We start from the raw sequence: 14,149 nt of genomic DNA on the forward strand, positions 1-14,149 counted from the left end.
ATTTTGGCTGACTTAAGAATAACAACTAAACCTTTGAAAATGTTTCAGACTTTTAAGCTAGATTCAGCTAGAAGGATTCGCTTGACATGTTTCAGCAGTTTACACATAAAAATGTTCAAAAATGACATTCTCTTTAAGTGTTTGAGAGAAAAAGCAAAACCTTATTATTAATATATAAATACTTGGTCTTGTCTTGGCTATACTTTTCAATATTAACTGTACGTTAGTTTGTCTCTTCACAGTGACTAAATCTGGATATTTCTCTTGTCCTATTCATCATTTAGGAAGCTCAAAGAGTTGATAAGAGCTGGATTTATCTCAAAATCAAATTTACATGTCTTCTCAATTTATAATTTTGGATATTTTGAGGTTTATTTTACATTACAATTGAATCACCACTACTTTGTAAGAAACAAAAATCATCTCAGAATTTTATAAACATAATGACAATTTTTTAGTATAGTGAACGTTTGTCTGAAATTTCATTTTTATTTAATAAACAAAATGTTTTAAAAATATTTTCCCTTATAGTCTCAGATATTCATGAAATAGCACTGTACCTTGTTAAAATGATACATTAAATGCAAATATTTAAAATTCTGAATGTTGCCAAGTGACCAAATGTATAGATAATGTTTTTCGGGGGGGGGTGGGAAATCCCATTTAATAAGGTTATTGTGAATAATGTAAAGTGATGTCTAGATTTTATCAAAACTCCATAACCCCAGGAAATACAGTGAATTTCTCAAATTAAATGAAAAGGGCTACCCTTTCAGTTTAGCTATCATTTAGCTATTTTATAGACCTGTTCCCTTTCTTGTGGTACTGATTTTATAAGAAGGAAAATCTGAATTATTCTCATGGATTAAAATATCTAGGGCCAGGACTTGTTAGAGCCTTGGCGAAGATTTTTATCCGTCTTCACATACAAGCCTTAGCCGTTTCTTCTCTTTGTTGATAACTGTACAGACTCTCATTTACTTTGTGGTCCATTTTCTTCTAATTCACGAATCAACTTTGGCTAAAGGTTACCTCAGAAGCCAAACAGGTGTCATCAAAAGACACTTTAGCGGCAGACAAATAAGTGTCAGTGACAGTGATATCATCAAGCTCCGTGCTGAAATGGTCTGACTCCTTGATGACGCTGTAGTTTAGGGCCACACTGTAGTTAACAGGTTTCTCTGTGGGCTTCTGCTTGCAGTTGCAGAGCTTTCTGAAGGCTGCACGGAACTTCTGGGACATGAGATTGTAAATCACCGGGTTGATGGCACTGTTGAGATAGATGCAAATTCTGCAAAAGAGCAAGAACCAATTTTCTTGGAAAGGGCTGGAGAGAAATGAGTTGACAACCACAAGAGTCCTGTAGGGCATCCATAATAGGGCAAACAGAATTACAACCACCGCCAGCATCTTGGTGACCTACAAAGAAACAGGGAGAAATGCAGTGCAAACACAAATGAAAACAAAACAAAATAAAGCAACCCTTCCTTCTCCCACCCAAACCTTTAGTTCCCAAGATATAGTCTGAGACCAGGACATAGGGCAGCCAGCTCCCATTTGTTGAAGGCTGCCCTTAGGGATTTTAACTCCTCTGTACTTCCAGAACTCTCTTGCCAGAAAACTCCTGGGGGCTTGGTAGCAAGAGACTTGAGGCAGAGAAGAGGCGAGACAAATGGGACAGTGGATGCTCGAAGCAGGATGTTGTCTGCATGCAGGAACGATCCACTACAGCTATGGCTGAGTCAAGCTAAAGGGATATTAGCACAGAGCACCAAAAGTTTTTGCAACAAGGATTCAGGGACCTAGGCCAAAATCCCATCTTTACTTACCTTATATGTGGCCCTAAGAAATTATCTTAACTTTTCTTGTAGCTCATCTGTAAAATGGAGTCAATATTGCCCTCTTAAATCAAATGAGGTGCACAGTATGAGAGGGATAAGGCATAAAAGCCAATGATTATTGAATGTCTACCATGCACCAGACATTGTACTAGGTGTTCCACATTTGTTATCATGTTGAAAAAGTTTAAAACCCTCTAAAATAGGTATCATAGCCACAATTTTTTCAAATTAAAAAATAGGTGCAGAGGCTAATAAATATTTTGGTGGAAGTTGTAGAGTCCTAGAACCAGGATTGGAAGCCAAATCAGCCTGAATCAAAGTCAGCCTGAATCCAAAGCTTTTGCTCTTTACAACACAGCTTTCTTTCAGGATAGAGGGAGGTGGAGGAGAGAGAAAACAAACTCCAGATTTCACCTAGAGCCGACCCCATTCCTATATACAGGCAATGCATAGGAGGTAAGACAATAGGTATGATGAAATTAATACCCAAGATTTCCCAGGGACAAGATTATCTAAAGTCATAATTTACCAGATTCTTTTCTCACTCACTTCAGGGCTTACTGAGTTATGCTGGGATTGGTCTGGACTCACAGTTAGATCATCTGGCTTTGACTTTATAAGTGGTTTTAAAGCCTCAATCAAGTCATTAATCTGTACCTTTATTTCTACATCTGAAAATGTGCTTGATCATATTGTTTCATTTACATTATAGAGTTATCAAGGATATAACATAATGAATGTGATAGGGCTTTAAAACTGTAAAGCATTATGGAAATATTACCCTTTGATTAATGACAATATAACATGATGATATAATAACATTTCAACTATGCTACTATAACAAGTGTATTAAAATTGTAGCAGTGGTTGTCTTTGGTAATAACTGACTGGAGGTAATAACTAACTGCTTTTCTTCAAGAGTAACTCTTTATACATTTTAAAAGTTTTCACTTATCTCAGTCTCTTACAGAGTTTGAGAGATTTCAGCTTCCTCAGCCCAGACTTTCTAGATGTGCTGAACTTGAAAGCTACCCAAAATAGAATGAACCAATTCTTTTCCCCTCATTTCTCTTAACCTCCCAGCTGCCTCACCAGCAGCCTCTATCTTCTCTTGGCATTGAAGGGCATCATCCTGTCCTTAAGGCTTTTTCAAGTTCTTTAGAGATTCCACTTCTAGACACCTACTCTGTCATTTGTACCTACTATAAACTTAGTTCCCGACCTCGTGCTTAATCTGGTTAATAGACTCCATCTTGGTCCAGTGTGTTAGAATGTCTGCCTGTGTTCCCTCGCACTCTGATCTTCTGATCCTGGAGCTCTGTTTTGCATTTGACCACACTCCTTCCACCCCAGCGAGGAACTCTCCATGAGTCTTGCTTTGCGGGGGTAGCTACTCTCTTGCTGTTATTCTTTCTAAGTCTATAGTAATTCCTTGCCTTTTTCCTCGACTCTCCAAATATCATTTGCTCCAAGATGTCTGATCTATGGGCACACATAGCCTTTATCTCTTTTTGAACCACTCCTGCTCCTACTACTTTCCTGCAATGGCACTTGTGAGCTACTTACCTACTCTCAAGTTACTGCACTTTTCTGCTTCCAGGCTCATTTTCTCACTTTCTTTAAGCTCTCTCTGCCCTCCAAGAACCTGGCCCAGGCCCTTCTGTTCTGTCTCACTCACTGCTAGCTGAGCTTCTCCTCTGTGCATATAGGACACTAACATTCCATGTTTTATCATTGGGGGTAGAGAAGTTTTTAAGTAGGAAGATGTGATTTTTCACAATGGTTTATATAACACCAGGTAAAACATTCCAGAGATTCTGACTTATTTTAGAGATAGGGAAGGTCTACTCAGCCAAGAGATTAATTGAAACCTGACTTTTCCTAAGCAGATTTTCAAGATTATAAGTAAATATTTTAATTGGTCCTAGGAAATCAAAGACTCAATTTAATGGTAAATATTCTGAACTTTGGAAGAAGATAGTAATTATTGCCTTCATTGTCATCATTACCACAATAATTATCATCACTCATATCCCTGCCTTTATCCTCTAATATTTCGGGTTCTCTGACATGAGGTCACTTTTTCATAGTTGTCAATATTTTCCATGGTGAGGTTTTGATCGTACTATCCCCATTATGGTCACCACAACATTTAACTCCTCTGATGTATAAACTCAGCACATTTATTACTGCTAAATTTCAGATGAAAGATTGAATTTTTTTGTTTTGTTTTGTTTTGGTTTTGAGACAGAGTCTTGTTCTGTCACCTGAGCTACAGTGCAGTGGTGTCATCACAGCTCAAACTCCTGGCCTCAAGCGATCCTTCTGCCTCAGCCTCCCAAGTAGCTGGGACTACAGGTATGCACCACCATGCAAGCAAGAAAAAAGAATGGCTGCTTTTTCTATTTTTCATGGAGGCAGGGTCTCGCTATTTAGCTCAGGCTAGTCTCACACTCCTGGCCTCAAGCAATCCTCCTGCCTCAGCCCCCCAAAGTGCCAGGATTACAGGCGTGAGACACCACACCAAGTCTAGTGGTGGAATTTCATCCACTTTTATATTTTTCTCTACAATTGTCAAGTGAAACATTGAATCTACATTTAATATCTACCTACCTCTTTCCACTTAATTTCAGCTAGAAGAGAAACTTTGATGTGTTAAAGAAGGGCAATCTGTGTCAAGGTTGTACCTCTCCTGAGCTTTTCCATAGCCCCCCTGTGCATACTCTGACATCACTCTTCAACATTTCATTGCAATGAACTATATTTGTTCATCTCTCTAATAAATGGTGAGGAGCTTTCAGGGCATGGGCAAATTTATTCATTTCCCTGCTCTCAGGTATTTAGTACATTATGTGACATAAAAAAGCCCTCAGAAAAAGTTGAAAAAATTCTAGCACGGAAGGAATTATTGATATTTCAAAATATGGAAGCGTGATTTTTTTCTGGGTTCTAATACTCCAACATATTTGTTAAAGGATTTTTGCAAACATTTTATTTTTTTATTTTTTTTTTTTTTTATTTTTATTTTTATTTTTTTTTTTATTTTGGCATATTATGGGGGTACAGATTTTAAGGTTTCAATAAATGCCCATTCCCCCCCTCCCCCCAAAAGTCTGAGTCTCCATCATGACCATCCCCCAGATGGTGCACATCTCACTCACTATGTATGTATATACCCGCTCCCCTCCCCCCTCCCACCTGCCCAATACCCTATTACTGTAGCACCTATGTGTCTACTTAGGTGCTACTCAGTTAATACCAGTTTGCTGGAGAATATATCTGGTGCTTGTTTTTCCATTCTTGGGATACTTCACTTAGTAGTATGGGTTCCAGCTCTAACCAGGAAAATATAAGGTGTGCTATATCACCATTGTTTCTTAGAGCTGAATAGTACTCCATGGTGTACATATACCACATTTTATTAATCCATTCTTGGATTGATGGGCACTTGGGCTGTTTCCACAGCCTTGCAATTATGAATTGTGCTGCTATAAACATTCGAGTACAGGTGTCTTTTTTGTAGAGTGTCACTGGATCATTTGGGTAGATGCCCAGCAATGGGATTGCTGGATCAAATGGTAGATTCACTTGTATCGCTTTAAGGTATCTCCATATTGCTTTCCACAGAGGTTGAACTAGTTTGCAGTCCCACCAGCAGTGTAGGAGTGTTCCTCTCTCTCCGCAACCACGCCAGCATTTATTGTTTGGAGATTTTTTGATAAAGGCCATTCTCACTGGGGTTAAGTGATATCTCATTGTGGTTTTGATTTGCATTTCCCTGATGATTAGAGATGTTGAGCATTTCTTCATATGTTTGTTGGCCATTCTTCTGTCTTCTTTAGAAAAATTTCTGTTCAAGTCCTTTGCCCACTTTTTAATGGGGTTATTTGATTTTTTCTTCCTAATTTTCGTGAGTTCTAAGTATATTCTAGTTATCAGTCCCTTATCGGATGCATAGGATGCAAAAATTTTCTCCCATTCTGTAGGCTGTCTGTTTACTTTCATGACTATTTCTTTGGCTGTGCAGAAGCTTTGTAGTTTGATCATGTCCCATTTATTTATTTTTGTTGCTGCTGTGATTGCCTTTGGGGACTTCTTCATAAACTCTTTGCCCAGGCCGATGTCTAGGAGAGTGTTTCCAACTTTTTCCTCTAGAGTTCTAATAGTTTCATATCTTAGGTTTAAGTCTGTTATCCAGCGTGAGTTGGTTTTTGTGAGAGGTGAAAGGTGTGGGTCCTGTTTTAGCCTTCTACAGGTGGCTATCCAGTTTTCCCAGCACCATTTATTGAAGAGGGATTCTTTTCCCCAGCGTATGTTTTTGTCTGCTTTGTCAAAGATGAGATGGCTATATGAGGATGGTTTTATATCAGGATTCTCACATCTGTTCCACTGGTCAATATTCCTGTTTTTGTGCCAATACCATATTGTTTTAATTACTACAGCTTTGTAGTATAGTTTAATATCTGGCATATTAATGCCTCCCATTTTGTTTTTGTTGCCTAGAATTGCTCTTGATATTCGGGGTCTTCTTTGGTTCCATACGAAGCGCAAAATTATTTTTTCTATATCTGTGAAGAATGCTGATGGGATTTTAATAGGTATTGCATTGAATCTGTAGATCAGTTTGGGTAGTATAGACATTTTGACGATATTGAGTCTGCCGATCCACGAGCATGGTATGGATTTCCATCTGTTTACATCCTCTGCTATTTCCTTCCTCAGTGTTTCATAGTTCTCCCTGTAGAGGTCTTTTACCTCTTTGGTTAAATATATTCCTAGGTACTTTAATTTCTTTGTTGCTATTGTGAAGGGAATTGAGTCTTTGATTTGGTTCTCAATTAGATTGTTGTTGGCGTATATGAATGCCTCTGATTTCTGTGTATTAATTTTGTATCCTGAGACTTTACTAAATTCATTGATCAGTTCCAGGAGTTTCTTGGTTGAATCCTTGGGGTTTTCTAGATACAATATCATATCATCAGCAAACAGTGAAAGTTTGATCTCTTCTGCCCCTATTTGGATACCTTTGATTCCATTTTCTTGTCTGATTGCTGTAGCCAAGACTTCCAGCACTATGTTGAACAGAAGTGGAGATAGTGGGCAGCCTTGTCTGGTTCCAGTTCTAAGTGGGAATGATTTCAATCTTTCCCCATTCAGTATGATGTTGGCTATGGGTCTGTCATATATGGCTTGTATCATTTTTAGGTATGTCCCTTCTATGCCTATTTTCTTAAGTGTTCGTATCATGAAAGGGTGTTGAATTTTGTCAAAAGCTTTTTCTGCATCTATTGAAAGGATCATGTGGTCTTTGTTTTTGCTTCTGTTTATGTGGTGAATTGCATTTATAGATTTACGTATGTTGAACCATCCCTGCATCCCTGGGATGAAGCCCACTTGGTCGTGGTGGATTATTTTTTTGATAAGTGTCTGGATTCGGTTAGCTAAGATTTTGTTGAAAATTTTTGCATCTATATTCATTAGGGATATTGGTCTGTAGTTTTCTTTTTTGGTTGCATCCTTTCCTGGTTTTGGTATCAGAGTAATATTCGCTTCATAAAAGGTGTCGGGGAGGTTTCCGTTCTTCTCGATGTTGTGGAATAGTTTCTGCAAGATAGGTACTAGTTCTTCTTTGTAAGTATGGTAAAATTCAGGTGTGAAGCCATCTGGACCGGGACTTTTCTTTTTAGGGAGATTTTTAATTGCTGTTTCTATTTCAGCTGTTGAGATTGGTCTGTTCAGGGAATCTATTTCTTCCTGGTTGAGCCTAGGGAGGCTGTGTGTTTCTAGAAATTTGTCCATTTCCTCCACATTTTCCAGTTTGTGTGCATAAAGATTTTTGTAGTATTCATAAATTGTATCTTGTATCTCTTTGGGATCAGTTGTGATATCTCCTTTTTTATTCCTGATGGAGCTTATTAGAGATTTCTCTTTTCTGCTTTTCGTTAGCTTAGCCAACGGCGTGTCAATCTTGTTTATTTTTTCAAAGAACCAACTTTTTGTTTTATTAATCTCCTGAATAGCTTTCCTGTTTTCAATTTCGTTTAGTTCTGATTTGATCTTGTTGATTTCACTTCTTCTGCTGGGTTTGGGGTTGGTCTGTTCTTCTTTTTCCAGCTCTTTGAGTCGTTTCATTAGATTGTCTATTTGTGATCTTCTTGCCTTTTGGTTATAGGCATTTATGGAGATAAACTTTCCTCTCAGAACTGCTTTAGCTGTCTCCCAGAGGAGTTGATAACTTGTCTCTCCATTGTCGTTTTCTTCATAGAAGTTTTTTATTTCCGTCTTGATTTCTTCATTTACGAAGTAATCATTTAGTAGGAGGTTGTTTAATTTCCACGTTTTTGTGTAGAAATGTGAGTTTCTGTTAGGGTTGATTTCTAGTTTTATTCCACTGTGATCTGAGAAGGTACATGGTATGATTTCTATTTTTTTAAATTTCTTGAGATTTTCTTTGTGTCCTAGGATATGGTCAATCTTAGAGAATGTCCCGTGAGCTGATGAGAAGAACGTATATTCAGTGGATTTTGGGTAGAATGTTCTGTAGATGTCTGTCAGACCCAATTGTTCTAGAGTTTTGTTTAAGTCCATTATTTCTTTATTAATTTTCTGTTTGGAGGATCTGTCTCGTGCCGTCAGTGGGGTGTTGAAATCCCCGGCGATTATGGAGTTGCTATTAATCCATTTGCTTAGCTCCAGTAAGGTTTGCTTTATGAATCTGGGTGCACCTAAGTTGGGTGCATATATATTTAAAATTGTTATCTCTTCTTGTTGGACTGTGCCCTTCACCATTATATAATGACCCTCTTTGTCTTTTACTACTTTTGTTGGTTTAAAAACTAAATCATCTGAAATTAGAACTGCCACACCAGCCTTCTTTTGGCTTCTATTTGCTTGGAATATTGATCTCCACCCTTTTATTTTTAGTCTATGTGCATCCTTGCAGGTTAAATGTGTTTCCTGAAGACAGCATATACTTGGCCTGTATTTTCTTATCCATTCAGCCAGCCTATGTCTCTTGAGTGGAGAGTTTAAGCCATTCACATTTATTGAGAGAACTGATAGGTAAGGTAGATTACTGATCATTCTGTTGGGTTGGATGTTGTTGCTATGATTTCTGTCTTGAGCCATTGTAATATCTGGCCTTTAATATCTTTGGGTTTTGGTTGTTTTTATATCCGCGGATTTTTATTATGATGTTCCGTGCATAACGCTGTTTTAAGTACTTCTTGTAGGGCTGGTCTTGTCTTGGTGAATTCTCTGAGCCTTTGCTTGTCTGCGAATGTTTTTATTTCTCCTTCATATATGAAGCTTAGTTTTGCAGGGAATAATATTCTAGGCTGGGCATTGTTTTGTTTCAAAAGAGTGAGAATGGGGCCCCAGTCTCTCCTTGCTTGTAAAGTCTCATTAGAGAAGTCTGATGTTATTCGAATTGGCTTTCCCTTGTATGTCACTTGCTTCTTTTGTCTTACAGCTCTTAGAAGGGCCTCTTTAGTTGATACTTTGGTCAGTCTGATGACTGCATGACGTGACGTCTTCCTGTTTGCATTGAATCTCCCAGGGGTCCTCTGGGCTTCTTGAACTTGTATATCGAGATTTTGAGCAAGGCCTGGGAAATTTTCCTCTATTATATCTTCAAAAAGCTTGTCCAGCCCTTGAGTGTTGTCTTCCTCCCCTTCGGCTAAACCTATGACCCTCACGTTAGGTTTTTTCACATAATCCCACAGCTCTTGTAGACTTTGCTCTTTTCTCTTGTTTCTCTGCTGTATTTCTGTGACTGATTTATTTAATTGGAAGGTGTTATCTTCAAGCTCTGAGATTCTTTCTTCTGCTTGATCTACCCTGTTCTTGAGACTTTCCACAGTATTTTGTAGTTCTCTGAGTTGATTCTTCATCTCCAGGACTTCGGTTAAAGTTTTCTTCACTGTGTCAATCTCTTTGTTGAACCTTTGTTCCATTTCTTGGAGGTTTTTTGTGTTTTCTTGGTGTTGGTTATTGAGTTGTTGTTGCAGCTGGGTGAGTGTTCTTATGATCCACATACGAAATTCCTTTTCTGTCATATTGGTTGCCTGATTTTGGTCGGTGTCCGTTTCTAGGGGGCTGGTGCTCCTCCTTGGGGGTGTGTTTTCCGTTTGGTTCTTCATATTTCCTGAGTTCTTTCGCTGATTTCTTCCCATGTCGATCAGTTGTTGTTTCTTTCCTTAGGTTATTGTTTGGGTATTCACACACCTTGTTTAGTTTCTGAGGCGTTAGGTGGTGCCTGTGGGTGAAATTGGACCACTCCCTGTATATTGAGTCAGTGGGTGCCGTGGAAAGGCTGTGCAAGATGCCGTCCCTGTCAGTAGGTGGCGTTTGCTTGGAGGAACAGGCTATGTTGTTGATTTTGAGTCCTGTTATCAGCTCTCGTTCTGGGCGGAGCTGGGTTGGGTAAGCCTGCCCTCAGGCCGTTAGCAGGGGTCAAAGTCCTGTTCTCTGCTGTCAGGGCGGGGCTGGAATGGTCCCGCTCAGCCAGAAAGTCTGGGTGTGGGGGTGGGGCTGTCTGAGACCCACAGTCTGCAGCAGGCCTCGCTTCTTTCCACCCTCCCCAACTCCGCAGCTACTCCTGGGCCTCTGCCAGCAGGCCAGACCACAAGCCACCAGGCCTCCCCGGACTGTGATGCCGGCGGGGAGGTTCCCTGCACAGGAACGCCACCTGGGTTGGGCGCACGGCCTCCTCCTGGGAGGAGGGTTGCCCTCTAGGACGCCGATCCGCCCCTGGAGGCACACAGACCTCAGTAGGCTGTTCACGTATAATCCTTCTGTGCCCCGGGCAATGCTAGCCCTCGGTGCAGGGGATCTGGTCTGCAGGTCCGACCTCTGGGTCCCAGAGTTCAAACTGTATTCCCACCAGGGAGAGGGTTTCCGGTCCTAATTCACCCACAGGGAGCCCAAGCTGGGTCTATGTCTCTCAGCCTCTGAGTCGGCACCGTTCTCCTGGGAACACGGTGCCAGCAGCACCTGGGAGGGCGGGCGGGGTCCCAAACGGGAAGGTCCCGTTCCCTGGAGGTGCCTCCGGCTGGTGGCTGTATTGTCTCTTTGGGCAGCCGCGGGTAGGGTCGGCGGAGGGGAGGAGGAGGCAATATGGTGCCTGCCGCGCGGCTCTCCGTGCACACGGAGGTGCCCAGAGGAAGTTGGGAACCTGGTGCCACGTCTGCTACAGGCTCACCGTTGGCAGGCGGCGGCAGTCTCTGGGCTGATGTCCGCAGGTCTCTCCACCCGCTTGGGAGCCCACCAGCAGTCCCGAATGCAGGGGAGGGGAAACAGCGAATCCACCTACCCTTGCCGCTGGTCTCCGGGCTGCTCCGGTGGTCTCAGCCTCCAGTTCTCCTCCGCAGCCTCCTCCCGTGGAGTCTCCCGGGGTCTCAGGTACCCCTCCTCCCGGCCCTTGTCCGCTGTATGCTCGTCTTCTTGCTTCTTTCCTCTAGTTTCTGCTAGAATCGGTCTTTTCTGCAGAGACCCTCTGTCTGGCCGTGTTATTCGTCCGCCATCTTGCTCCGCCCCCCCCATTTTATTTTTTAATATGAAAACATCCCTCCTATATGGAAGTTAGGCCAATTAGTAAAATGAGTTCTTAATACATTTCAACTTTTTGTTTGAAATACATTTTGAAAAATTTAAGGAGATGTGAAATGAAACAAATATAGTGATGTTTATAAGACTGACCTACAGGAAACTATGTCTCCCATAAAATGACTTAATCCTACTCATAATTATTTTTAATTAATTTCAAATATCTTTAATTGAGTTTGATACCTTTCTAAAATGTTTACAAGTTTTTAGGATAGCCATAACTTGGACTTTAAAAACAGCTCTACTCAATATAGGAGCAAGAATCTAGAAGATAATTATTCTGGAGATTATCTTTCATACCCAATTAATTTCACTGTTGTTTTTGAAGTTTTATTTCTGCTGTTATTCCTTATCCTAAAAAAGTGACAAAAATGCAAATTTGAAAAATATCCTAAAAACCTCATTATTTTTAAGCATTGAGATTTTTGCTGGAGTAATACCTAGAATGTGCAGTGGTATGAAAGACTACGTCTTTAGAGCAGCCTCTGCCCCAAGACTTCTCAAGGTCCTTGAGAAATAATAGCATGACACAATCCTTGGGTGAAAATGACCTTACAATATATTTTTTGATTGGGAAGGAATTTATCCATTCATTCTAAGTTATTTATTTGCATTCCTACTGTGTATCAGTGTTCTGGCATTTAAAGATTCAACAGTGACCCAAAGAGACATCGCCAATACCTTAAATGTGATGGGCAGTTATAATACAATGTGACAAATGCTAAGACAGAGGAAAATGTGGGTTCTATGAAAGCACCTGATCTAGACTTGGGGTTGAAGGGGGTTAGCAAGGACTTTCTGCTCCAAGTGACATCTAAGTCAAAATCGTAAGGTAGAGAGAGGCGGGGAGAGTGTTCCTGCAGAGATTTATGTGGAAGCATGAGAGTGGGGTATACCATGGAGACTAGAAGTATTTTAGTATCCTGTTGCAGACCATGTAAAGAAATGGCACTGTCTCTTTCCCTAGGAGGCTAGAGGAAGCCATTGCAAAAGTCTTTTTTCTTTTTGAGACAGAGTCTCACTCTGTCACCCAGGCTAGAGTGCAGTGGCATCATCATAGCTCTCTGCAACCTCAAACTCCTGCGATCAAGCGACCCTCCTGCCTCAGCCTGCTGAGTAGCTGCGACTACAGGTGCATACCACCAAGCCTGGCTAATTTTTCTATTTTTTTTTTAGAGATGGGGGTCTCACTCTTGTTCAGGCTGGTCTTAAACTTCAGGCCTCAAGCAATCCTCCCACTATGGCTCCCAGAGTGCTAGGATTATAAGCATGAGCCACTGCATCTGGCCAAAAGTCGTTATTTTTATTCGATGAAGTGAAGTCACACTCCATGGAGTGCTTGGCTTCCACTCCTTTCTCCTTTCATATAGAAGGGGGGATGTAGCTGCCAAAAGATGATGTATAGCTGCAGGATGGAGTGTTGAATTCAGGAAAAAGTCAACTCTGTGGAGCCATTTTAGTGAACATGGAAGCAGGCAGCCATTTTTGCAGAGTATATGGAATGCAAGCAAAGGAAGCTTTAAAAATAATTTGATTAAAATGTTGTGTTTAAAGAGAGAGCTTGTCAGCAGAGGTGGTTAGAAGAGGAAGGTCTGGGATTAATGGGCCTCTGTCCTTGGTTACCTTGCTTAGCATTATCTCTTTAGGAGGATCAGCTGGAGATTTTGATATCAAGCCCTAGTATATATCTTTTACTCTTTACTGTGTTTAAATATGTGGAATAAGTGGCATATAGTTCTCACAAGAAACTGCGGATTCAGTCCTTGTCAACACACCCCTTGTCATCTTTAAATGGCCTCTTTATAAAGATGCTATTTAGCATTTTTAAAATGTGAATGGATAGATTTCTGTCTTATTGTTACAGTTAAGATTATAGTTCCTCATGCGGGTATAAGTTTAACTTTCTAAATGTGTGCTGCATGGAAAAAACAGCTTAATTGGGTTCTCTCTTCTAGCCTGCTGAAGAATCGCATATTACTAACTACCATTACTATTACTAGTAGTACTAGGACCCTTACTACAGGTTCTGAAAATATTAACTAACATTTGTTTATTGCTTTTTTAAATTAATAGTATACTGTCAGGTTTATCAAAGAGTTGAAAAGATAATTCAGAGAGTTTCTATCTACTCCACCTCGAAGTCTCTATGTTGTCAGCCCCTTATATTATCCTAGCACATTTGTCACAATTAATGAATCAATGTTGATAATTTTTATATGGAGTTAGTTTATTCAGATTTCCTTACTTTTTACCTAATGTCCTTTTTTCTACTCTAGAATCCCATCCAGGACACCACATGGTATTACCTTATCATGTCTACTTAGGTTCTTCCAGGCTGGGAAAGTTTCTCTAACTTTCCTTGTTTTTGATGATCTCGATAGTTTGGAGGAGTATATTAGGCATTTTATAGAATGTACCTCAATTTGAGTTTGGCTGCTGTTTTTCTCATGGTTAGACAGGATTATGGATTTTTGAGAGGCAGGTCACAGAAGTGAAGTGCCATTCTCAACATAATATATCAACCACTTTCTCTTGAACCCACTCCAAACAGGCTTGCCAGAAGGGGATAAGAAGTGAAGATAGTGATTTCAACATGTCTTTTGAGAGTTTTTCTGGGAGAGGACCATTGGAGGAACCGTGTTCTAGGGAATGGTTTCCAGTACACAAGTGTGGGGTTGGTCTCTTCCCAAGCATCCATGCAA

At 40.4% G+C, this 14,149-nt stretch overlaps 1 protein-coding gene across 1 annotated transcript in view; it reads right to left on the reverse strand.

Annotated features, from left to right (window-relative positions):
* Positions 1-830: 830 nt before the first annotated feature.
* TRHR (thyrotropin releasing hormone receptor) overlaps positions 831-14,149 on the reverse strand; it is a 36,686-nt gene continuing 23,367 nt past the window's right edge. Inside the window, exon 2 of the mRNA XM_012786296.2 lies at positions 831-1,419. Coding sequence (XP_012641750.1) covers positions 1,012-1,419 — 408 coding nt within the window. The 3' untranslated portion in view covers positions 831-1,011. The remainder of the gene's footprint in view (positions 1,420-14,149) is intronic.

This window comes from Microcebus murinus, chromosome 7, assembly GCF_040939455.1.
Source record: "Microcebus murinus isolate Inina chromosome 7, M.murinus_Inina_mat1.0, whole genome shotgun sequence".
NCBI lineage: Eukaryota > Metazoa > Chordata > Mammalia > Primates > Cheirogaleidae > Microcebus > Microcebus murinus.